The sequence below is a fragment of the Indicator indicator genome, chromosome 29 (genome assembly GCF_027791375.1).
Source record: "Indicator indicator isolate 239-I01 chromosome 29, UM_Iind_1.1, whole genome shotgun sequence".
Classification (NCBI taxonomy): Eukaryota; Metazoa; Chordata; class Aves; order Piciformes; family Indicatoridae; genus Indicator; species Indicator indicator.
The window spans coordinates 10,873,959-10,900,034 of record NC_072038.1 but is presented as its reverse complement, the minus strand read 5'-3'; the positions used below and the strand labels follow the sequence as shown (position 1 = coordinate 10,900,034).

Here is a 26,076-nt window from a genome sequence, read left to right as displayed (position 1 = left end):
TTGGACACAACTACTTAAGTTCATCAAGAATCTATAACCTTGAAAAACCTGTAGAGAAGTCCCAAGATGCATCTCTCACATAATTCACTGATTAAGTTTCCAAAGCACATTTTCAAACACTATGACTTGCAAACAAGCCCTCTGGGTTTCACTTCAACACATCTGGTTGCTGCTACCTCTCACATTTAATGGGAGAAAGTTCGCTGCATCACTGTTCTAACGCCCCAGACTGTCAATTCACAAGCGGTAAGCTTCCCACGTGTGGTTGTGTAGGGTTTTTTTTTAAGCATATTTTTGAAACAAGTTTTTCATGCTTTGTTTCAGGCGACTGACCTAGAAAACTTTGCGATCCACAAACCATATTTCAGAGATTAACAACTACTTCCTTGTTTGCAACACCAGTGGCACAGGGCAAGGGGAATGCTGCAAGGCAAAGTAAAAGACTTTCTACACTGACAACTGCAGCTTTTGAGTCAAATGGTGTAGTATTTCAGAACTCCAGCTGAAATTCTCATAGCAACAGTGAACTATCACAGAAACTGCAATCAACTGACAACACCAGAGAAAAAGCAGAAAAACTGGAGAGGCAGATTAAGCTGTGGTTAAGATCATAACAAGCTGAGCCCCAGAGGAAAACAATCACCAAGAGCTAAGCACAAACTAGCAAAAAGATCTGACATGTAGAAGTCAGATGGGTTCAAAATAACCTATATAGAATCTTGCCCCAATTGCTTCCAGATTCAGCTTTGCATTCAACTGGAGTTAATCACTGTTAAACTTCAAACTATTAATTACTGATAAACAAGTGAGAGGAAGGCACTGAGTCAGTATCACTGGAATTTTAATAAGACAGTACTTGAATGCATTAAGTCCTTTAACCCCAAAAATCAAGTATCCCAGCTATGCTCCTCAAAGAAATACTGTTGCTTCACTCTGCATGGGCAGTGCTTCGAGAGAAGTCATTTTCACATACAAGTCTTGAAGAAAATCCACAAAGTGCACTCATGGGTCAGCAGCCCACTGCCCTCCCCCCTCTTCCATAAAGAAATCACTGCTCAATACCAGTTTAAGTATAATTTGAAGTTTTAATACTAAGATCTTCCCATTTCTCTGAAGCTCATAGTAAGCCTGCATGCTAACTCATCACAAGGCCTGACAGCTGCAGATACATAACACTCAAGCCTAGTCTGCACATATGCTCATGTGAAGGCAATAGTTACCGTGCTGCAAACACTTCCTACGCTTGTAGCAGCTCATTAGCAACACCACTGCAGTTTTGGTCAGCAAGACTTTTTAGCTACACCATTACTCCAGTGGATCTTTTTCCAAACACTGGCTCTACACTAGTGAGACAGGGAAGAGCACTGTTTCCAAGTTACTTAGAAGCCAGCTTTAATTTTCTTCCCCATTGAAGCAGAGCCTGCCATGCTAAGCAATCTAGCCCAATCAAGGCAAGGCTGGGTTTTGTATAAGCTTAAATGTTTAATCAGACACAGTTGAGAAACCTTTCTAGAATTTAATATAAAAACATTGGACATTCCATTAATGTAAAGTTGTGCACATGTTGAGAAAATTGCCATCTGAAAGAAAATTCGGTCTTCAAATATCTTTATTGGAAGGCCATGCACTGCCTTCTGTTACTGTATTTCAAATCACTGTACATTTACTTTGAAAACACTGTCTGCATTTTCTAGTACAAAAAACTAAAAATTGTTTCAGGAATGTAGAGAAATATTCAACTTAAATAGCGAAAAAGTGCACCATAATTACTGCTGCACTGCAGTCATTTCTGCATTTCCCATTTCTTAAATAACTATCCTGTCTTGGTAACACACAATATAAAGAGCAATTATGAAAAACTGACATTTAAATACACCAAGTTATTGAGAATAACTTGTGGGCATTGGGTAACCTATCATGGGAGCAGCACCAGTGGCAGGGTACGCATACTGCTGCTGGTTCATGCCATTGTGCATGTTTGCGATGTTACTGCCATACTGCTGCTCATAGCCATTCTGGTAAGCTCCTGCAGGGTTACCAGCCCTGAAGCCAGCCTGCATGCCTGCAGCAGCTGCAAAGCCATTGCCAAAAGGTGTTCCATTACTGAAACTCTGGGCACTGTATGCCCCATTCTGAGTTTTTGCTCCGAAGTCTCTCTTTCCTATTGGACCATAGTTTCTCTCAAAGTTCTCCCTCTCTCTAAAACTACTAAATCCACCCCTTTTGCCCGCAGAATATCTGTCACGTCGATCACCTCTGGAGCGACCTATTAAGAGAGAACAGACAGAGTTATTATAAAGGCTGCATTTTACATACCACCAAATGAGTTCAGCTACTATGAAAACTCTTTCCCTCTGTCCCAGCAAGGCAAACCTACAATAAAGCTTTCCATTTGCTAATTAGACTGTGGTTAGATGGAGACTATAGATAGAAAAAGCTGTCCAACCTATGAGTCACAGGCTCTCCCCCCCTGCAACACCAGTGAATAGTGTCAAGGCAAAAAAGCCAGTTTCATCCTGCCAACAAAACACTTATTGTCCACCGTTTCTGACCATAGGATGGCCATAAAACTCAACCCTGTGGCACTTGATTTCACCTTTGGCCAGCACCAGCCATAGATACACCAAAAGGTACAGTTAGGCAGAGGGGTGTTGTTCTTAGTTACTGGTGTTAATAAATACTCTTTTCAAATTACCATAAACCACCTTCCACTGCCATTTTGTAGAGAGGCTGGAGGTGGAATTTGAGTTTCCATTTTGTTCCAAGAGGAAAGCTATGCACTGTCAAGACTAATAGTTACCTGAACCTCTGTCTTCAATCAGCTGAAGCAATTTGGGGTTGATGGCTTGATTAGCCTCCCGAAGCACAGAGATGAGGTCATTTACTTGCTTAATATTGTTAGGAGTAAAGAAAGTGTATGCTGTGCCTGTTTTGGTACTGCGGGCAGTTCGTCCAATTCGGTGGATATAGTCCTCTGAGGAGTTAGGGTAGTCATAATTGATGACAAATTTCACATCTTCCACATCTGTAAAGTGTTGCAGTGTGGCAAAAAGCAAGGTACAAAGTTTTGCACACCACAACAGCCAAATCGAAGATAAACATTAGACAAGAGCACTTTAAAAGAAATAATGGCTGCAAAGAACAGGTGTTAGAATTATCCATTTCTGCATGAGTATTGTGGAAGAGAAAGTTATGCACACTCCGTCTGTTCCCGTCTCATCACCCACCCTGTGATCCAAAACCTTACCATAAAGGAGTATGCATTTGCTTGTCATTCCCAACTCAAGAGTCCCCTTTACAAATCATCAAGTGACATCTGAATGCTTCTTGCAGTAGGGCCACTAAAGCTCACAGCAGCCTCTTCATGTGCTCATTTGAGGACCTTAGAGTAAAAACATACAAGGTCCTTCACATACACACTCATTAGAAGCTCAAAAAAAAGGGGCCACACTGCTTGTCTTGCCAAGACCTTTGAACCGCAGCTGCAAGAAAAACATACCTGTCCCCCCAAAGTCACCAAGTTGTTTTTATGCACTGTGTCTTGTCTAGGCAAGAACTTCCAAGAAGCCAGGGTTCACTTGAGAATGTGTCTCCCCTCTGGCAGGTCTCGACATGACGACTACGTATAGGTGGAGGAACTTCGACTTTCAAAGGCATTTGAAAAGCCATTGCTTTCCTGCCCCGCTGGCTAAAGTGAGAGGTGGGCTTTTTCTCAGATTTCATGTGCCAGTACTCACCAATTTGTACAAGGCTTAGTACATTTTAAAGCTGCTCTCTCCATTTCATAAGTTGAAAAAAATTTTCATTGAACATTGAAGTTTGTAATAATTTTCTTCGATATTTCAGCAAACTCACTGAAATTCAAAGACCCACAGATCACAGCAGACAGTATGCACAAAACTAACAGTACTGCACCATGGCAAATCATGCAAAGCATGGAGAGAAGAGAAATACCAGGGCAAAGTGAACTGTGAATGAAACTGCTTATTTCATGAGAGAACAGTTTATGGGGGTAGTAGTTTAAAAGGATGATCTTTGCCTTTTGAAGATTACTGGCACACAATGCTCTTTCACCTCTCTATTTGACTGGAAGCAGCCAGCCGATCACTTCCACTAGTCCTCCATCCCCCTCGAGTCCTCCGATTGTCATGCCTAGGCCTTGCCACAAAGACTGCACCTTTATGTGAAGAAAACTTAGAAAAACGCAGAGGTTAAAGAAAGCAATAGACTTTCTTTAAAAAGCTTTGGGCAACTGGCATTACAGAGTTGTACTAACCTAGACCTCTGGATGCAACATCTGTAGCAATCAGGATTGGTGCTTTTCCATGTTTGAATTCTGCAACACAAGCAGCTTGTCAGTTTCTTCATTAAGCACCATCAGATCACAGGTGTGTAGAAATTGCAAGAACACTCACCATTTAGAACCCAGTCCCTCTCCTGTTGACTTTTATCACCATGAATACCCATTGCTGGCCACCTGGAAATACAGAATTTTGACCTCAGACCAATCCTCAAGTAGTTTCATTAGTCAAAGACATGGCTACTAGCAAATTCCAAACAGCTGCTAGTTTTAACTTAAATTGGTGTCTGGTGTGACTTGTTTTGACAGTGTTGACACCATGGTCAAGTCAATCAAGAGCATGCTCAGACTATTGGGGTAGCTCAATGAAGCTGCAGCTATGGGACTCACCCATCTCTCCTCATTTTCCTGGTCAGATCATCACATCGTCTTTTGGTTTCCACAAAAACAATTGTTTTGTTTTCTTTCTCACTCATTATTTCTTCCATCAAACGAATAAGCCTATAATGGAGATTATGGTTAGAGCTAGAACCAATTTCCACTGCACTTGTTTTCACAGCCTGAATATTTTTTTAGTGGTCTAAGACTGTAAAAAAAAATTATCAAGACAAATTTGTTTCAGCGTTCATCAACTAAAAATCTAACCATTAAAACCCCATATTGAATGCTTTACCCCTACACTGACTACTTACTTGTCGTCTTTTTCCACATCATGACACACGTCCACAATCTGCAGAATGTTGTGGTTTGCACTGAGTTCCAGTGCACCAATGTTGATGTGCACATATTCTTTCAAGAAGTCTTCAGCCAGCTGCCTTACTTCCTTTGGCCATGTGGCACTCCACATCAGAGTTTGCCTGTCAGGCTGGAGAAGTAAACTATGTCAGTACAACCTCAGAATATCCTTAAGTCAAACACCTTAAAAAAAAAAAATCTAGCCAGGCAAGACTGAAGATGTTCCTTGTACTGCCCTTGCTTCAATGAACATCTGTTTCTACCAGCAGTGATAAATGCATGAACCAGTCATACTCACTCTAATCTGATCCACAATTTTTCTGATCTGAGGTTCAAATCCCATATCAAGCATCCTGTCAGCCTCATCAAGAACAAGGTAAGTACATCTCCTGAGATTGGTCTTTCCAGCTTCTAAGAAGTCTATAAGCCTTCCAGGTGTTGCAATGCAGATTTCCACACCTAAAAGCCAATCACTCTATTCAGATGAAATAATTTTCAAATTGCCTCATACTGAGATGCATCAAGGCTTATCCATACCTCTTTCCAAGTCACGAATTTGTGGTCCCTTTGGAGCACCTCCATAAATACATGTAGACTTCAAACGGCAAGCTCTGCTATATTCAGCAGCTACCTGCTGCACTTGTTGAGCCAGTTCACGAGTTGGTGCCAGCACAAGACACTAAGTAAAATGCCCAGATTTTAGTCAACGCATACGTGAAAATTCTAGTGTTGATACTTCTTCTAAATTGAAATGTTGTCATATTCTCTTTAAGTGCCAGAATGACTAATGGGGATTTAAAATAGCCCAAATAAGCAAGCTAAATTACCTATTATTTTCATTGCATCCAAAACTGATCTATTCTGTGTGGTATGGCATCTGAAAGCCACTGGCTTCCAGAGGACATCTATCTCCATTCCATATAATTTTAAGGACAATCCAATATGACCTTAAAGCATGTACTTAGGAGACTACCAAAATACAGAACCACTTTAGTCATACAGAGAAACAACTCAGCTCTGCACTCTTTATGAGCATGGATGATTGGACTGTAAAAAAAAAAAAATCCTCAGAAATTAAGATCCCTTTTCATTTAAGAGTACTTACAATAGGTCCATCTCCTCGCTCCAGGAATGGCTGATGATTTATATGCACAATAGCAGGCAACAAGTACTATTTGGAAGAAAGACAAGCCTCATTACAATCTCTCCCAAAAGCATTCAGCCCACATTAAACCAGGCCATACTTCCACTGCTGAAATCCAGTAGTATTTCAGGCTACAACCAAAACTTACAGACAGTGTTTTCCCTGATCCAGTCTGTGCCACTCCAACCATATCCAATCCACTCAATGCAACAGGCCAACCTTGTGCCTGAATAGCAGTTGGTTCAGTGAAGTTCTGCCTCTGAATTACTTCCATAACATTTGCTTGAAAAGAAAATTGATGTTTAGTAACTTTGACTTCATCTTAATCAAGCCTAGAAGAACACCCACTATATATTAATCTTCACTTACCAGGAAAGTTAGCTTCATAGAAGTTTATAATTGGTTTTGGACAGTTATGGCCCCTAACTGTAACTTCTTTGCTTGCTCTGTACTGTTCAACTTCTTGCTGCAAGACAGAAGGAAATATTATTGGAAATAAGCTTTGAAACTAAAGCCACATCTAAGTTGCCACACACCTATTGGGCCCCACAACCATCAGCATGTTTGCACTTGTGTTTACCACTGTATAAGGTTAGATACAATACATACCACAGTACGTCTAACTACATCAGGATGTTCTTGATAAAAGTTCTTCTCAAATTTGGGCAGCTCATCTAAATTCCATTTCTTTTTGGTGAGTTTTTCCCCAGGGTTTCCAAACTTCTTCCCAGACAGAGGTCCACCTCTACTTCCTCCAAAACGGGGTGCTCCAAACCTAGAAAAGATCATAACACTGACGCCAAGAGAAACATTTTGCTCCTTATACATACTTAACTATTACATCTGCAACCCATCTTGTAACTTTACAATTTATAAACCCACCTACTGAAACTGCAAAAAACACAGAAATTGCAGATGCCACAATCTAGCTACAATTCGTATTCAGAAGCAAAAAAAAAAAGTATCTTTGCAGTTTCCTTAAGATGAAAGGCCCCTTGGCCAGATACAACATAGGCGAAGTAAAGCCATAAAAACCTTTGTACTTCCCCGGGATCAAAATGGTTTCCTACCCAAGCGGTACTGCCACTCTGTCAGCCTGCAGAAAGCGGGCTGGAGCCGTTACAAAATGTCGCGTAAGTTTCACATAAACCGTTTTCTTGTATGCCAAAAAATAGGCTTTTCTCAATAACCATACTCTACGAGACCATGTCTTTTAAACTCACGTTTTAGGCTCGGTCCCCCGGTTCAGAACAGGCTCACTTGGAAAGCCTGCCCTGCACCTTTAAGCGACGCTAAACCCTGCGCTAAGCACAGCTAAAATGGATTCCACCATGGGGCTGCCTCCCCGCTCCGACTGCTCCCCAATTTGGCGGGGCAAGGCACTGGGAGCGATCCTTCCCAACACAACACAGCGCTCCCAGAGGGAATCTGGCTGAGTGGCCGCTGCTTCCTGCCAGCGCTGTTTCCTTTGTCTCTCATTTCTGTCTACGCCACATTTTCCAGCCGCTGCCATTTTAGAGTCTGAGCTGGGCGGGGGGAGGAGGAACAAAGGCAGCAGCAGCCGGCATTTTGATTTCCCCTCAGTCACCGCATGGCGGGGCCGGCCATTAACATCCGCTTACACAACACAAAGCGAGAGCCGGCCGGCTCCTGCCAGCAACAGCGAGAGCCGTCCCTTGTGAGGGGGAAGGGAGGAAGGAAAAGGGAACCGCCCTACCGAGAGCTCCCCAAGGCTTCGGCATCGACGACGAGCCCGGCCAACCCACTGACCCACAAACCTCCAGCCAGCCCGCCGTTCCTCAGCCCACCCCCACTGACGGGGGGGATGCGGGGGTGGCGGAGATGGACGGAGGAGCGGAAGAAATAATCGAACTCTGCGTGGACCATCCATACTCGGAGAAACGTCCCCGGAGTCGCGCGAAAAGTTATTTTTCCCCACGGAAAAGATAATAAAAACGGGGGGGGAAAAAAGCCACCAAATGTCCAAACAGCACAAGAAACACCACCCGCGCCCCTCGTAAGTGGTCGCACACAATTGGGGGACTTCGTCGGGCCGGGTGGACCTAGTCCCGATCCGGATTGTACAGCCGCCCACACACAGTGGCCGCCTTCGCCACCTTTAAACGCTCCTCAAGGTAAGATATCCCCTCCCCCGGCCTCCCCTCGCGAACCTACGGAGATCTCCAGGCGACAAAAGCTGAGGAGAAGGACTCCAGGGCCCATCCTCCGCCACTCGCCGCCATTTTAAGCGGCTCAAAAACAACCACTAAAACCCCACAGTCGCTCTAAGAGTCCGGATGCTGGCGGCGGCTAGCGCCGGCCGGGCCCCCGGACTCACCCTCTATCCCTTTCGCTGGAATACCCGGGCATGGTGATGGTGGCGGTGGGCGAGACGATCCCGGTCACTTAAAGAGGATGATGAACAGTAGAACAGGATCCGGCGCCGTTGGTGGGGGCACTGAATGTAGAGCGCCTCCCCGACCGGATACCGATTATATAAGGGGCCGCGGGGGCTGCTGGGAACCGGCTGGTGACGCAGGCGCAGAGCCCACCCCCGTTATGCAAGCGGCCCGAGCTGGCCGCAGTCCCCGCCCCGTCCCGCGTGGGCGGTGCCACGGCTCGGCCGACTGACCGGCTTCTGCGCTCAAGGCCGGAAGTTCTCCTCCTCTTTGGGGCGCGGTTCCCGCTGCCATCACTGCCCTCACCGCACCCCCTCTGGGGGCCCGCGCTCCCTCTCCTCCCGCTCCGCCCACGCAGGGGAGGGCGCGAATGGCCGCTTCGGCATAGAGCCTTCGGCAGGCTGCGGCCTAGCGGCCCTGTCGTGTCCCTTACCTGAGGCCTCTTCTACCCAAGAGACCTTGGCCTGGGGGGAGCGCTTATTTCGCCCTCCGCCAGCCCAGCCTTTGATAAGCGAGCCTGATGCCTTTCGACTTCCCTTTCAGGAGCTACTCGGCTCCTGGCTGGCACACAGGAGCAGAGGCGAGGCATTGCGCTTCGGTGTGAGCAGTGCTGGTGGAGCAAGGAGGGAGCCCAGCTTCTCCCAGTGCAGTTCCCAAAGCTCAAAGCCTCAGAGATATTTAGGTCAGGTGAAATGTTTGTGGAAAGCAAGTGCTACAACATATAAATTCCAGGCTTGAGTGGAGTTGTTACGTTTTAAGTAATAGCTGATACTTGAAGAAATGGTAGCTGCAGCTACACACCCACCTGGGATTTTCAGAGACTGAAGAGGTTAGATGTGCAGATCCTCATGCTGACAACAGGTTGGACATAATCACACTAGCAGATTGATTATTAAATGCTACTTTGAGCGGTGCTTTTAGACTATTACCCTGTTGCCTTTTCTAAATACATATGATTAGAAACAGTTACTATTTTTACCCTTTAAAATTCCACAATGTGGCTAGTAAAGCAATTCAAAGGTCACAACAAGTGCACGAGCGCACCTCAGGACAGGGCACAAGTATAATAAACATGAAATAGCTGAAGTAGTTACTATATTGCTTATTTGCCTGCTTTGCTAGCTCGAGGCTTTAAGCACACAAAAGGTAAAGCTCGAAGCATAAAATATAAGCAGCCATATTGACAGACCACCTGTTTCAAATAGTGATGAATGCAAATGAAAACAACACAAGGAAGGAGAAGTGCCATAACAATACTCCATTTATATACTCCCCCCTTCTAGCAATTCTTGCTTTACGGCTTTATGAGACAAAAATAACTGTATTTGATGGCCATCTCTTCCTATTTTTGTTCTATTTATGCTCTTAGCTTTTAAGATACCATGACAATGTGATTCACGGTTTAATTGTACGCAACCTGAAAAACGTTTCCTTTCATTTTCAGTACATTGCCTGGTAAGAACAAGGGGCGTGGAACAAAATGAGTAGTAGAAACAGTGAATAATAATTTTCTGTTTATTTATACCTTTTATGCACAATAATATATTCTAAATCACCTCCTTTGTGAACCAAACCTGACATCTATTTTTCTCCTTTAAAAGCAATTCCACATGTCTGATTATCCTTGCTATTTTCTCTTTATTGACAAGAAATGTACATGGTGTTCAGGATGTGGGCTCCATGCAGATTGACATAATGAAGGCATAAACATGTTTTCAATCCATTGTGTATTAATTCCTAATGATTCCCACATGCACACCTTTTTTTTAAAACTGATTTAATACAGCCTTTTGAAAGACTTTTCTCCCAAAATACTTCTTTTAACACTCAATACCTACTGACCCCATAGACTTCCTGCTTCTGATGAGTCTGAAAAAGGTTTTCACAAAGTCTGTGAACAAAGCAAATTGTTTTTCTGATCTTTTCTTGCCTTTTACGTTTAGCTTAACACAAATTTTGATTTTGCCTGTTTGTTTGTATATAACCTAGCTTCCTGTTATGGTGCTGTTTAACCTTGCTAAGAGTTTAAAGAATTGAGGACTAAATAAAAACCTTGTTTGTGTCTCATCTGCATGCATTTAGTTTGCAAGTAAGTCCTTTTGATTTCCTCTTTGAAAGAAACTTCCTCATTTTTGTGTTCCACCCTTTTAATTTAAACACCATCAGTTTTCTTGTGTTGTTTTTCTTCGAACCAACATGTGCAAAAGTGTGTATATATCAAACCAAAGTCCACCCTCTGGTATTCATTTTAGTAGTACCAACATGTTTTTTCTTATATGCACAAAATCTTTTTTGCATTATATATATATCTCAAAATTCCATAATCTGTTAGGGCTAACAGTGTCACTGATGTTTATTTGCTGACATTGTTCTTGCAGTCATAACTGGGATCTCAGCTTTTGCTGTCATGCTCAAGGAGCTTAAAGACAAGGGCCACCATTATTTCTATTTGTGTGACTTGATGCATGATGAAAATTCTGTAATTCCTAAGAACCATGGAACACTACTGCTTCCTAAGAAACACTATTAATACACTTTCACCAACCACCCAGTATCTCTAAACATGTGCTAACAGCTTAGAGGAAGTCTCACTAGACAAACACTTCTAAATGTTACTTTTAATAACATCTCTTCTGCGCACAAAAGCTATCAGGTTACCCCTATTTCCCACGCAAACCCCCATTAGCTGCAGATTTAACACGGACTCCCCAGCTGCACAACAACCACGCTAATGTAAACACGCCTCCGCCCATCAGCAAACAGCCCAGGCCCGACCGGCAAGGTCAAGTGCTAGAACTTTCCCCCGCTCCACCCCCTCTCCCTAGCTATTTTGCTTGTGAAACCGCCAACAACCGTATCCCTTTCTGGGTGACGAAGGCGGAACTGCTGCGAGAAAGCTACCGCCTTACAGCGCGGCGCTAATCGCACCGCCATTTTGTGTCACTAGCAGCCGACACCCTGCTTGGCCAGACCCTGGCCCTGCGCGGGAGAGCTTAGCCCATGGGGCTTGGGTCGTGGGCAAAAGGAAGTGGTAGAGACCAGGCAGGTGGTTCCGGGTAGAGGGGAACGGACCGGACCCACGCAGGACTCGGTTTGGGACCCGGGATGGGTGGGGTGCAGGCACAGAGGCAGCCACAGCAAGGGGCTCACGTCACGCGAGCCCACCTCAAGAAGCGCGGAGGGCAGGAGGCCACGTGACCTGCCGCGCGGCTCGGCGGCACAGCCTCTCGCCCCGTTTCCATGGCGACCTTTCCGGCGCGGCCTGCCCAATCAGCGCGGCGGTGCCATTTAAATTCCCGGTGTGGGCCTTCTTCGCTGTCCGTTGCTGCCTGAAGCGCCGCGGCATGGACAGCGCTGAGGATAGAGGTAGGGATAGCAGGGGTCGGGCCACTGAGAAGAGCTCCAGCCCGCGGGTACCTCTCACTCCTGAATTCACTGCTCTCCCCGCGTTCTGCTCGCTGCGCTGTGAGGCCTTGCGGTGAGGCAGGCGTGAGTCCTGCAGGAGCAGTCAGCCTTCGTGCCCTGCAGAAGTGGGGGCGAGGTGGAGAGGGGCCTTGTCTCCCCGTTGCTGTGCCATTCTCATACTGCGCGCTTCGTCAACACCGTGTGATTCAGATGCACCTTTCCTTAAAGATGTCTTTATCTTGTCTTGTGGCTTTTTAAACTGTTAACTTCTACTCCTCCCGTCTCTTGTCTTTGCCCCACCCCCCTCAATTAGTTTTAATTGGTAACACTGGACATTAAGAGTAGCTGAAGTTTTCTGGATGTGTTAGTCTGAGGTGAGAAGATGCTACTTTAACCTTTCATGCACCTGAAATGTTAGGGTAAAGTGGTTTCTGAAACCAAGAATGATAGGAAAGGCTTTTTGTGTACAGAGAAGTAAAAATTTTACAAACTAGTTTCTGTTGCGTTAATTATGTACTTTGTTTTCCTTCTAGAGACGACTTGCTCTAAGTCCTTTCATAATACCCCTTAAGACACTGTTTTGTTTGTAAAAGCAACATGCAAGGGGGAAATCTAAACTTAAGATCATAGACTAACAAATAAAGGCTTCTGTTCTTCCAATTCGATGTTTGAAATGGCTGCCAAGGAAGGGTGCAGCAGAGGATACATTCACTTTGAATTCAGGACTCAACATGAGGGAAAACCACGCTGTTCCTGCATGTATCTTGTGCTAAACATAGCATGAAGATCAGGGGACCAACTCCATGTTCTTCATAGTCCCTAAACAGCAAACTAATAAAAGTAATCCTTGAACTTAGTTTTCACAAAGCATACTTGCATTAGCAGTGTTGTTAAGTGTACTGGAGAACTGGGTTTGTAGGGAGAAGCTCATATGTTTCAGAAGAGTGTATGTAATTTCTGATTCTTGATAAAAGATGGGTCAGAGACTACGTGAAGTCCTTCAAGGTTTCAGAGTCCTGGCTATGCAGCTAGACAAAAAATTGCTTTATATTATGTGGAAGAAAAAAAAAATCTGCCCACCCTGTGGTGCTTCAGCCTTCAGGTTCATTTGTAGCATGACTGTGTACTTGAATCAGGTACTGGTGTGTGTAATTTCTCACTCTGGTCATGTTTTCATCTGAAGTAAGCAAGGCATGGAATAGAAAGCATGCAGCACATTCCGTATTTTGGGTAATTGGGATAGCACAATTGGGATTTAGCACATATGGTGGAGCCAAAGATACTTAAATGGGTATCGTCTTCCAGCGTTACTGTGTTTTTGTTTCTCAGTCTTTCAGTTCTGACATTAATATGTTTTGCTTAATAGATTGGGTTGGTGTTGCCAATGAGCTTTTGAGGAGCTGTCACATAAACCATCACATAAACAATCTCACAGAATGTGGTGTTGATATGTTTGTTCATCTTTATGAGTCAATACTAGGAGAAGAAGTACCAGGTGGGAACAATTATTTCTAAACTTTTTGTGTGTGTGTGCGTATCTGCATGTTTCATAATGAACAAATTCAAGCTTGCAAAGCTGCTTACAGAGGTAGGGTTTTAAAAATATTTGTGTTCTTCCAAAGACTGATTGCTATTCTTTATGAACATTTAAGATAATAGTGGCCAGTTGTTTTTGTTTTGTGAGGGGAATAGAGACCTTAACACAAACTGCAATTGCGGTTTGTCAGGCTGAAGTGTAAGTGTGTACTGGGAGTGAAGGAGTCAAAATACTGAGGTAGTCTTTATTCTTGAATTGAATACTTCACTGATAAACCCCTCACGTCTTCCAGGGGATGCTCTAAGTTTGTACTCAGTATTTATAAAAAATTTCCTACAAACAGGATATTTGGGGGTTTCACCAAGAACACAAGGTACTGAAAAAAAAACACTAACTTGTTTGTGAAAGTTCAAGCAGTTTAGTCAAATTATTTGCAATAATCTATCCATCTAGATAGCCTAAAATTGATTATTTATTTTAAATAGATTTCATAGCTACTCCTAGAAGCCAAGAGGATGATGTACATAATGTACAAGCAGTAATAGATTCCCTGGCATTGGACTATTTGCAGGTCAGCCTGTCTCACATCACTGGTAAGTGCTTGTTTTGCTGTAGACAAACAGCAGATGAATATCAGTGTGTTTAATTTGAACATTTCACAAGAGCCATATGTTATAACGCATACTTTATACCTACATGAGAGGTCTTTCTCTTGTAGTGAATGTCATCAAAACACTGAACCCTTACCTTGGACATCACATTATGAACTTGAATAGCAAGCAGAAAATAAACAGAAGTTGTCTTGTATGACATAGACCTGCAAGAAATGTTCAAGTTAGCAATAAAACCTACTTCTCATACCTACTAAAATGTTACTTGAAGTCTGTTACTGGCTCAGTATTCTTCTGTGTACAGCTCAAGCCTGGAAACTGGGCTTTAAAACCTGAGCCTTGAATATCAAGCTTATTACTCACTAAAAAGTTGGTGACTAAAGACTTGAAGCATGAAGTGTTTGTCCTTTGTACACAGATAATAGCTTTCACTGACTATTATCTTCATAACATAGCCTGCAAAGAATGAGAACTGCTTGCTTGATATGAACTGTGTCTTTCTGAACACTGTCTGAGGTTTGTAATCCTGCTTGCCAGTTCATAGAATGGGTTTATCCTGTAGCCATTATGTATAAGGGAATATTAGATACCAACTATTCCTGATTTATATCTGTGTGTAAGCAGGTATAGCATCAATAAATTTAGACTTATTAGAACTGAAAAGATACAACTTTAGAAAATATTTAAGATACTTTAGCTATAAATGAGTGACCAGTTGTTTTCTCACCTGACAATCTTCCCCAGAATTTCCAAGCACTCTTCTCCAGAAAACTCCCACTTCAGAGAATTTTTTTTCTGTGAAGTGGTAATAATTCCTATGTTGCAATACTAATTATTAATATGTGGCAGTACCTTCTCTTAAGGTGAGAACATTGTGAAAGGAGAAAGGGAATCTATCAGAAACCTCCTTGAAATCTTTGATGGGTTGTTAGAGTATCTTACAGAAGAAGCCAGTGAATCCTCTTCTCAGAGTGGAGGTGAGTAGAGAGATGTCCTAGTTTAAAATATGTTTTGCTACTGCCATAGTATGGATAGCTCCACTTTCCTGTTTGTCTGCTTTCAAGTTAGCTTGCTGAGGGCTTTGGTAGGTTCTCATGAACATAATTCTTGATGTTCATGGATGGGATACAGCCACCATAATAAGTAAATACTGTTTCTTTGCTATTCTCCTCACTAGCAGCTATAAGAAATTACATCTCTTGGAAGATGATGAACCTTGTTTCAAAGGCATTAAATGTCATCGTTTTACACGTCATCATTATAATGTTTTGTTGCACTTAAACTCTTCTAATGATATTGGCAATAATACCTCTTAGTTAAGAAGTAGTTTTCCTGAAAGTAATTGCCTCTTCATTATTAACAGATGAGACACATCTGCTCTTCAATAATGGAATTCCAATTGCACCTCGAAAGCAGCTGGAAAGCAATGCTGGTCACCTTGCCCAACCATCAACATCCTCATCAATTACAGGGTAAGAATAGTTATGAACATTTGCACTCACACAGTGATTGATTATCCATTTGTGTATCTGTAGGAAAACTCTTAGGGTCTGAATAGTATGCAAGTAGGAAACATACTGATTGTCTACATCACACCTCCTTTAGTAAGGCAGCAAAGGGGCTAAAATTAGCTCCAGAATATTTTTTGCTTTTGAAGAGTGCTGCTGGCATTTTGTTTCCCTTAAGTTGACTTTACATATGGAATGAAACAAGTTGAAAACGTTGTCTCAGTTTTAAATTGCTGTATTTTTATTGGACTGCATTTGATTTACCTTCATGACTTCTGCACCAGTCTGTTCTGTAGCATCTGGTCTCTCCTGTGCTGCACTCTGACAGCCTGAAGCCGAGTTGCCGCTCTTCTGCAGCTCCATCTTGTGGACTGAAGGGGCAAAGATTTTGGAGGCTAAATACTTTGTTCCTCTTAGGTCCGAGTTAGAATTTTTTGTTCCATCTTGTGACATAGATGGATCAGAATCTACAAATGAATTAATCAGGCTTGGAGACACTGCTCATTCATTTTCCAAGAGAGAGGAGGGTAAGTTTGAGAGAAAAAATTTAAGACTAATCTGTGGTAACATTTTTGTGCTTTTTTTGTTCTTCAAAAGAAATAACATTTTTAAAAGAAACAAATACTTAATTTTAAACTCTTGTTTTACACAAAACACACACCCCAAAAAACTCCATCAATCAGCAAACATACCTGTGGTTGATCTTGCTGAAGTTATTTTCTTAAAGTACACTTTTTCATGCCTCCTGAACTCCGTTATTTAAGATAAAGATTTATTCTTTGACATCTAATTCAGCTCTCTCTACAGAGGCATTTTATTTTGTTCAACAGCATAAGAGAATTCTGAAACCTTTAATTTATTTCATTTATTGCAGTATAAAATGTATTATTTTAGATTGTAAAGAGACTAGTTAAGTCCATTCTTAAAAAGACCTCTTAGGAGTGTGTGCCAGTTGAACATTCTGGGTGGCTGTGGGACAAATACTATGCAGGCTACTTAAATGGCATCCATTCCTCTTTTCCTATGAAAGTACTCCTTATTCATGATTAATCTCTCCAAATAGAGATGGAGAGAAATACTATGAATTATATCTTTATTGAATAGAATTATTCAATATTAGACTGAAGCAGAAATTTAACAAACTTATTTTGATCATGGTATGGATTGCCAACACCAAATGATTAATAAAGATGAAAATTTGCTATCTAAACAGTTCATAGCAAGATAGTTCTTAATTTAATCTTTTCCAAACACCAATTCTAGAATTCCAGTTGCCTGAACTGTTATCAGCAGAGAAGGAAAATAGAGTGGAAGAGTGCAAAACCTCTGAGGCTGTTACAGCATTGCCTGCAGAGTTCTATGAAATGGAAAGAGCTGTTGTAAAGGAAAAGGAAGATGGTGAGCATTCATGCTTCCGGTAGCTACTCTCCCTGATTTTTGACTAAGGAGTGTAAGGTATTAAGGTATTGTAAAGGAGAACCTTAGTTGTAGATGGAATACACTTTAGCTGTATTTTGAAATGAGTCCTTTTTTGAAAATCTTTTATTTTAGTGTCCCAGAGTATATCTGCTTGGCTAGGATCCAGCTTCAGCTGGATTTTCCTTTTGTGGCACAATAAACAAATTCTGAAAGTAAAGAACTCTTGTGGAAGGGTTCTTTTGTATTTTCAGGGGGGCTTCATGCTGTTCCTAAGGTCAGCTGTAGCTAGATTGTGTATGGGCTGAATGGTTTTGGCAGGTGGCAGCCATCTTCTCCATTGTCCCTGGCCTCTGCTGACTGTGGCTCTGTCATTGCTTAGAACTCCTGTGTGTGAGCAGGCATTCCCCTGCAGGTGTCTAAGATGATTGTGGAGAAAAGAACAGCAAATCCAAAGTTTTCTGTGTATGCACACAGCTACAGCCATGAAGCATGACCACAGTATATTCATCTACATGTATATGCAGTCAGGACAAACCTGGTGCTCTTAGACAAGTGATGACATAGTGGGGGCTGCAGTGTGCATCTCTGTAAAGAGAAGGGAAGTGACATTGCAAGGCATGAAAATGTTACAGTTCTGTCCTATGCAGCTCAGCAAAGACGGTTGCTAACATTAGGTATTTAGATATTTCTAATAATATACAAAACTAACATTCTGCCTTCACAAATAACACTTAAGCTTCACATTCTTCTTACTTGTCTTTCAAGGCTCAGTGAAGTTTGTCTATCCTACTGAACCTCAAAAAGAGAGCCCAGGTGCCAGTGCTACAAAGCTTGGGGAACCTATACAGCAAGCTATCCCTTTGCTACCACCATTTCAGCCTTTGGAAGCCAGACCTCATTATCCTGGGTGGAGAGATTATCAGAGCTCAGAGAGCCAGGCATCAGCTTTGACTAACAGTCAAGAAGTGAAAATTCCTACTGTAAGTAAAACCCTATCCTTTGATTTTTAATTGTTAATCAGTAAGCAGTGCTGCTTTCATTTTAAAACCTTCCTGTATACATCTGCAAAACACGAGTAGTTGGTCTCTGAAGAACATTTCTGAATGTATCAGATTTTATCTTCAGTTCAAAATGTTTTGGATTGTGGATTCCTTCTCTGCTGAGTGGCCAGAAAAGAAATGAGAGGGTTATGTTTATTTTATACACATACAAGTATGCATCTCCCATAATCAAAGTAACTGCACAGTTTACAATATAGTAAACAAAACAGTGTCTTTTTATCTGTAAAATTAGCATTGATTTCCATCTGCAGACAAACCTGATGACAAACCTTCCTGTCAACACTCTCCTGTGAATTTAGAGAAAACATGTTGCTTTTCATTTCAGTTTGGGAAGTCACTTACAGAAAAGTCTGAAGATGTTTCTGGTAGTCTTCCTCTATCAAGGAAAATTCCTGGTGAGAGAAGCTTGTTTCCTGTAGGGTAACACTTAAGTGTCACATAATGCATTTATTTTCATTTGCACTAGAAGAAACAGGGGTTTGAAACTAGTCCTTTTTTTTTTTTTTTTTAAGTTCAGCCACAAGTTCGTATTTCTATCTCTGCTTTAGAGAGAAACAGAAATAGGGTACTTTTAAGCTGTTTACTGTGATGGAGAAAAATATTCCATGTCTCCAATTGAACTCCTTTCTTAGTTAATCCAGTTAAGATGGGCCTGTACTGCAGAAATCTCTTCTTGCAGATAAATCCTATGGCTGAGCTTATTCTGAGCAGGAAAACACAGACCAAACAAGGCAGCTTCAGCTATAGGAAGAAGCCATTAGCTGTTTTTGTTGAAGAGGGTTAGAAGCTAGTTTCCAGTGCTTGTTTTCTCAGTTGCCTGGGAAACACTGCTTACCTTGCTAGTTGCCATAGCATTCCTATGACACTGAACATCTAAAACCTGAGAAATTACCAATATGGATGTCACAAGAGTGCAGCTATAGTGGCTTTGTCATTCTCTTGTCTGTGAATAATTTGGATCCAAAGGCTATCCACAGATCATGTTTTTTTCACTTGTTCCCCACATGAGCAGGCACAGCGCAGTCTTTGCCATCAGCTACCCCTTACTTGTCATCTGCTTCTGCAGTGGGAGACCAGGGGGTATCAAACAATGCTGAGGACAGCATGGCAAAGGTAGATATTGCATTTTTACCTTATTTGTGAAACTTCAGTCAATATTTGTGGAGTTCTGCTTAATTCTGCTGGTATCCTGTGGAACTTCAACAGGAATCAGTGATGCAATGTTGTTGGACTATGGTTTGCAAGTCATAGCAGTTCTTCTGCAAGTGTTTGCTTCAACAAGTGCAAGTGCCAATAGATACAGAAGTCTAATTGATCTCAACCAGCTAGTGATCTTGGGGTTAATCCAAGATGTATAAACACAAGTGTACATTACTTCTATTTTTTTCCTTCTGCAGCTACAAGAGGTACTCACAGACTTCATCTGTCTCAATAATTTCAGCTTCTACATTGTTTCAAACATTGTCTCTGTCTAAAACCCCTTTTCCATTGATGTATTTCATAGGGTTTGAAGTTGTTCTTCTGTACAAGCTGCTGTACTATGGCATGTCTGAGCTTTACTGCAAAGATCTTAATAAAAATCTTCATTTACTCTTACTTGGTTACCTAGGTTCCCTGGGTTTATGGGACTCCATCTGCTTCCTCTTCACATCAACTCTTGCTGTGTGCTAACCAAGTAACACAGATTCCAAGACCTGAATCTCAGGATCTGCCTAGAAAGAAAAGGTGAGTGCATCTGGTACTGAGCCAAGGCTGCCAGGGCCTCCCCTGTCCCCCTTGAAAATAAGATCTCTTCCTCCTTGGCTGTATGATAGTGAAAGATTAATTTTAACTTAACAATTTCCCCTTTCTCCTGACATATGTATTGTCTTAAATATAGTTACAGGCATTTACACATTCAGCTTCTACTTAATCCTCATGCAAAAAGTGAACTGGAATTGTACAAGGTAATGCTTATCTTCAAGTTCCAGAATAGAAATAAAATCTGGCTGTTGTCTGTTTCAGCAGATATAAAAATTCTGCCACAGATTCCCTTGAAGAGTCTCCATCCCACAGAACAAAGGAAATGCTGTCAGAGCAGGAGCTTCAGGAAGTGTCAGAAAAGCTCTCTAGCCGCTTACATGAACTGGATGTGGTAAGTGAGCCCCAGGCAGTGGTACCTGAGCAAGACAGCCTTGGTACTGACAGTGGAGAGAACCAGAGTGCAAATACAGGAGTGATGAAAAGCAAATCTGCAACTAAGACAGTTCTACAGTTTGAATGAAGTACTCAGCCTGATCCCCACCAATCTATCCAACAGATGTTAGAGAGAGCTTTGGGTGGGCACAGCAGAGAAGCTGAGCTGACAGAAGAGGACAGCCTCTCACAGCACAGTGACAGCGTCATGGACTGTCGCCAAAGGAAAGCTGAGCGAGGCAAGTGAAGGGAGAAGTCTAAAAGCAAAGCCTTTAGCTTTTTATGACTTAAATTTGTGCTAAATTTTTTTTTTTTACTCTCCTGTCTGGGCTTCTGGGAGGGGTTTTTCCTGATATTTGACTGGAGGGGTTTTGTTGTTTAAGTTAAACACTCAATGAATCACTTTTCACCTTACAGACACATCACATCTAAAGTACCAAAGCAGGCCACGATCCCTTTCTCCATCCTCACCTTCATCTCAGCATCAGCTCTTTTCCAAGCTGGAAGATAAACTTTGCAGCAATGGAACAGGCCAAGTAAGGAAAATACGCAGCCAGTTGCAAAGAGAAAAGGATGAAAGCACAAAAAAAGCAAAGGTAATTGCTGGGTGAGAGCTGTTGGTCATTCTTACCAACACTTACACTAAAAGCATCAAAATTAAATGCTCATGCTTAATGAGGCAGCTGCACTGTTGTACCTGTAGAATGCTGAGGAAAAGACTACATTCTGCAAAAAAAGAGTTTGAAGTGGAAGGTCTGACCCCACACACTGAACAAGTGAATGAGGTGTTCGTATGGATTAACTCTTTTCTCTGAAGAGTTCTCTTATTTCTGTTTTCTAGATAGTTGGAAAAGCTTATGAAGATGAACTAAGAACTTATGAAGCTACAGAGAGGCTTAGACTTTCCAAGCTCAGAGAAGGCATCAAGGAAGTGGTATGTGATACACTGTGCTGTTCGTGGTTGTTTTAATTTTTTCTGGATGATGTGTCCAGACACTACACCAAATGTATCTTTTGGGTGCAAAAACTCTGTGACTTCCTGTGTCATAATCACAGCACTCTGTACTACTAAAGCAGTAAAGAAAAGGACAGCTTTTCCTGAGCTGAATAGAACCAAAGGCCAAGTAGTTTTACAAGTTTCAGCACTTCATTGTATTAAGAATACTTGTTCTAACCACCATGCTTTTCACACTAAGTGGTAACTTCAAGACACTCAGATTTGAAGTGAAGTGAGCAAGGAGATAGGTTGCAGAGACTGGCCTCAACTTCTCCACAGATGAGCACTTAATACACAACATGCCCACAGCTACGGAAGTAAAGTTGGAACTCCCACACATTGCAAGCAATCTGCTTAGTATTGTCTTGGTCTTTAACTCCTAAAAGTTGGGTTTGTGCAAGGGTGATGCTCTAATGTTACAAATGTGGCAAAGGGAGTTTTGTTCCTCTCTTACTACTGGAACAGCAAAGATCCTCAAGCTGAAAGCTCTGTTATACCAATGTCAACAACAGGCTGCTGCAGTCGTGTTAAGTGCTGCAGAAGAGCTGAGGTTATGCAATAGCGAGATTTAACCTTGCTTTGAACCCTGACCTGCATTTGGTAAATTCTGGCCTTCTAGAGAATCCAACGCAATATGTCAAAATTCTCATTCTGAACTTTCAAAGACATGTAAATTCTGATATCCAAACTGTGTCTTTCCCTTCCCATACCTGTTCTCCATCTGTTTTACATCTGCTCCTAAGGAACAAGAACACAAAGAAAACATCTTTCAAGAACATCCAAAAATGCCTCAGCCAGTGAAAGTTCATTCTAGAAAAACCACGCCTTGGAATCCCAAACACAGCCACTGGCTTCCAAAACGAGGGACTGTGAAGCCAAAGAAAGCAGCTCCAAGTAAGAACTGCAAAACTATACTTGGTGGAAAACTGGCATCTTTTGAAAGCATGTGCTGAACTCCCAAGAATAAAGGCATCAGTCCAACATATACCAGGCAGCTGTAGCATTTTCCCCTTCTTATGACCTCTATAGGTCTGGATTTGTGTTAGGGGAGATAATGTTTTAAGTAAATGTAAACCACTGAGGCAGAAACAAAACTCTGACCCATTTGCTATCCCTTAAAATCCCTTGGATTATTTTCAAGGCTTGTTTCCATTACTGCTAATCTATGTTTGCTCCACTATAGCTTGAGCTCAGTCTTTTTTTTCTTATTTTCTATTTTCCCTTGAGCCTCTATCAGATTGAAAATTTAGCCTTGAACTTCTGTGGGCTGGTGCTGAGCCACATACAGGTAATAGAGCAGAATCTGTCAGTTGCTATCACCTCCCTTTCAAGATCCTTCCACGGTGGAGTTAGCACTGCCAGTGATTTTACTGAGCAAGTGATGCCCCGAGAACAGCCAACAGGTAAATCACAGGCTCAGATTTGGCAAACACTGTTCTTGCCATGTTTGTGCTATATGCAAGATTCTGCTCTAATCCTGTGTCTGAGGGCTGCTCAGGTACACTGCCTTACTCTGTTTCAGTGCTTAAAGGGCTTTATACTTGGTAAATACCCATTTGTTTCATCTCCCCCTCATCTTTTCCTGCCAGAAAAATCAGAAGTGTAAAGAAAACGAGCTGATTGCAAACCAGTTTATTTTCTGCCTGTTTACTGGCTGGTCTGGATCTGTGCCTGCTGCTGTATTAGTGCTATTTTAAGTTGCTGTAGCCAGTGAGCAAGAGATAAAGATTGGTGATGGTCAGAACCATATAAAGACACAAGGAGATATGTGTCTGTCTTGGATGTGGTGGTGGGAGGGAAATAATGTCTGAGCTATAGAAGTAATTCTTCAACAGAAACAAAAACAAAACTAAAACTAACAAAGCCTCAAGATTATTTTCTCCACTGCCATACTGACAGGCTGATGTTATGTCCTGCTGGGTTTAACCTGTGGGTAGATTATATAGTGTTCAGTCTCAACTGTTTCATAACTTCGACGCTGTCTGGGAGAGTTTCTCCAGGAATTTATTGCTTACATCTGTCTTTACCTTGTAGTGAAAGTAAGAGATGATGATCTCCTACTCCAGCTACTGGAAGAGTTTCCCCACCTGCATGTTTCCCACCATACCATGAAAAAAATGTGGCAGCAGCAGCTTGCACAGACTGAACAACTTAAAGCAGCTTCTAGCAGACCCAGAGCAAAATTCCAAAATGAAGTGAGTGCTCTTATTCTTACCTTCTAAGTGTCACAGGGACAGTACCTCTGAGAGACAGCCAGCAGCTTGTACTGCATCATAAAATCAGCGTAAGATCATCCTGACTCTGTGCAGCACAGACAGGGCCTATGCATAGCCAAAGCACAGCATGAAAGGATGCAGATCTGAGCATGGTTCAATAGGGATGTCCTTATCTAGATGAGGACCTCAACATTTTATCAGCTATGTTAACTTTTTACGCTAGTTTACCACTGCCTGGGATTGCTGTTGCTTTTGTAAAGCATTTAGTAGCATTCCGAACAGCCTTTTAGTTTAAAATTATAGAATGAAAATTCTACATTTGCATGGTAATTCTCAACATAAAAACCAAACCAAAAGCAAGGGGCAATGTTTAAAGCTCCTGTACCCCACTCTCTGTCCTGCAGAATGATGAACTAATTAGCTGTTGCTTTTTAACCCTGCAGGTTCAACAAGCCCTGAAGAAGCAAGAGCTTCTTGTTGGCCTTATTAAAAAAGATCAGGAGCATAACAGGAGACTGGTATGATTTTAGGATGGGATACTTGTTACATGGTACAAACACTTCATGCAGAGCTAGCTAGAACACATATTCCCATGGAAGTGCCTTTCTATTTTATGCTGTTGAGGAGCTGTGGTCTCAAGTGCTGTTTGCTGTGTGGCTACTGAGGTCGTGGGAACGGAACATTGTTACTATTAGACTGCACTCTTGCTTTAAAAGAGCAAACAGGTTCTAGCAATGTGCAAGGAGAAACTTGAAGCTCCTGGTGTGGCTGATAAAACCACCAACAACCAGGGCAATGCTGACTCGATTAGGCAGTGCTCTTGGTGGAAACACTTGGCCAAATCAGCGGTGACTAAACCTTTAAACCACCACTGCAGCACTCAACTGGGGCAGGGGCAAGGTCCTTAGTAAAGGGCCCTCTTTATCAAGCAAAGATCACCAAACATTTGCCTGCAGCAGGATCTGCTGGAAGCTTGGTGGTCTTAAGCTACTGTTCTCCTTTTAGCAAGAAGTCAAGCAGCACATCAGGCGACAGAAGCGTGCTCAGAACAAACTGAGGGAGAAACGGCAGCAGGTTGCCCGAGCCAGGAAATATTACGAAGACTACAGAGTGCAGCTGCGTGCCAAGATGATGCATGCTCGGACACGGGAGGAGAGGGTGAGTGCAAGGGATCTTGTCTCTAGCCATGGAATTTGTTTTTGTTTGGACCCACAGTCCAGCAGTTCAAGTAAGGATACAGGGAGACAGAAGTGAACAGAGCACAGGAGCCAGGATTAAATGGTTGGTCAAGTCAAGGCCACAGATGGAAAGGCTCCTTCTGTGGACACACTGATACAGGTTGGGACAAACCATTGCAAAAGAAGGAAGGATGATTGTATAGGGTGAAGAGGAGAGAAAGGGTGAAATATCAGTGTGGAAAAACAAGGCTGGTAATAAGAAACAGGGGAGAAGGGTTTTCAGAAACAGTAGGGATTAAGAAGTTGTTCCTATAGTTCCTATCCAAAGAAAACATTCTGCAATCATCAGTGAGGGAGCCTGTTCCAAAAGGCAGCTGTTGCTCAGGGGACTTCAGCATCCCATACCTGGAGACAGAACTGCACTTTCTCAGGGGCAGTGACTTGTCATAGCTCACCACTCTGTCAGGAGGTAAAGCAGCTGAAAAATGTCGATTAAAGTTTTTGGGAAAATTTGAGGTTTGCTGCTTTTTTTTTTATTGCTGGCAGATATTTAAAAATTTATTTGAAGAAGGCTTAGAAATTCAGAAGCAGAGACTGAAGGACCTGAGAGCTTATGCTCAGGAGAAGCGTGCTGAGCAAAGGAGAGAGCATCAAAACGAGTTGGAATCTATGGAGAACTATTACAAAGCTCAGGTAAAGCTTAATTTGCATCCAAGATGCTTGTTACACAAAAAGTGTTCTCTTCAGCTTGTTCAACTCAAACCCATGTTGTGCTTAGTTTTCCATGCTAGCAGAAGCTTTATCTCGAGAACACCAAGCAATGCAGAGCAGAGAGAAGGCACAAGCACAGGTGAGTGGTGTGAGAGTTGCTGCAGCTCTTATCTGTGTGCTGTGGCTGATGTTGGTGTTTTCTTTAGATGCTACAGAAAACAAAGAGAGACTTGAGATCAAGGATGGAAAAGGAAATAGAGCAACTGCAAGCAGCAATAATGCAGAATGATGATGACACCTTTTTCCAGGAGCTGGAAGCAGACAGGCTCAAGTCCAGGCTCCAGACAGCTTCCTTCCAGTACAGCAAGAGCTGGTTGGTGTGAGCCATACGGCAGCCAGTGCTGCAGTTCTCTGGCTAAGGTGATGAGCATCTGGGAGAGCTGCTGTGGGACTGGTTTGCTCTGATATATGTACTCTATCATTTTGCCATCAGAGCTGTAGCTGCTGGGATCTGGGACCGCTGTAGCACTTTATGATCACTAATAAAGTTTTTGAACTACTGTCTGCCTTCTGAGCAAAGCTGAGATAATGTTGAGCCACAGCCTGAGGCAAAGGCAGCAGAGGATCCCCCTCCTCTCCTGTTACCATGCAATAGGAGACCAAAAAGGTAGGTGGGAAAG

General features: G+C 42.4%; 2 protein-coding genes across 4 annotated transcripts; one reads left to right on the top strand and one right to left on the bottom strand.

Moving 5' to 3' along the window:
• Window positions 1–836: 836 nt before the first annotated feature.
• On the bottom strand, window positions 837–8,663 carry DDX5 (DEAD-box helicase 5). 3 transcript variants are annotated; one of them, XM_054394039.1, is made up of 13 exons: window positions 8,518–8,663; window positions 6,789–6,954; window positions 6,549–6,645; window positions 6,328–6,461; window positions 6,141–6,206; window positions 5,573–5,714; window positions 5,334–5,494; window positions 4,993–5,165; window positions 4,691–4,801; window positions 4,416–4,477; window positions 4,277–4,336; window positions 2,801–3,025; window positions 837–2,266 (listed from the first exon to the last, which is right to left on the bottom strand). In XM_054394039.1, exons 1-13 carry the CDS (start codon window positions 8,547–8,549, stop codon window positions 1,881–1,883), a joined length of 1,815 nt encoding a protein of 604 aa, XP_054250014.1. In that variant the 5' UTR covers window positions 8,550–8,663; the 3' UTR covers window positions 837–1,880. The 3 variants fall into 3 exon arrangements, with proteins under 3 accessions (XP_054250014.1, XP_054250015.1, XP_054250013.1); XM_054394040.1 differs by having other exon boundaries at window positions 8,542–8,663; XM_054394038.1 differs by lacking the exon at window positions 8,518–8,663 and having other exon boundaries at window positions 6,789–7,042.
• Window positions 8,664–11,922: 3,259 nt separating this feature from the next.
• Window positions 11,923–25,779, top strand: CEP95 (centrosomal protein 95). Its single transcript, XM_054393815.1, has 22 exons — window positions 11,923–11,944; window positions 13,350–13,478; window positions 14,006–14,113; window positions 14,995–15,108; window positions 15,495–15,603; window positions 16,057–16,166; window positions 16,903–17,037; window positions 17,824–18,038; window positions 18,445–18,514; window positions 19,186–19,232; window positions 19,729–19,844; window positions 20,124–20,253; window positions 20,419–20,533; window positions 20,712–20,890; window positions 21,136–21,228; window positions 22,035–22,185; window positions 23,326–23,486; window positions 23,951–24,025; window positions 24,513–24,665; window positions 25,232–25,378; window positions 25,464–25,535; window positions 25,603–25,779. Exons 1-22 carry the CDS (start codon window positions 11,923–11,925, stop codon window positions 25,777–25,779), a joined length of 2,628 nt encoding a protein of 875 aa, XP_054249790.1.
• Window positions 25,780–26,076: the final 297 nt, after the last annotated feature.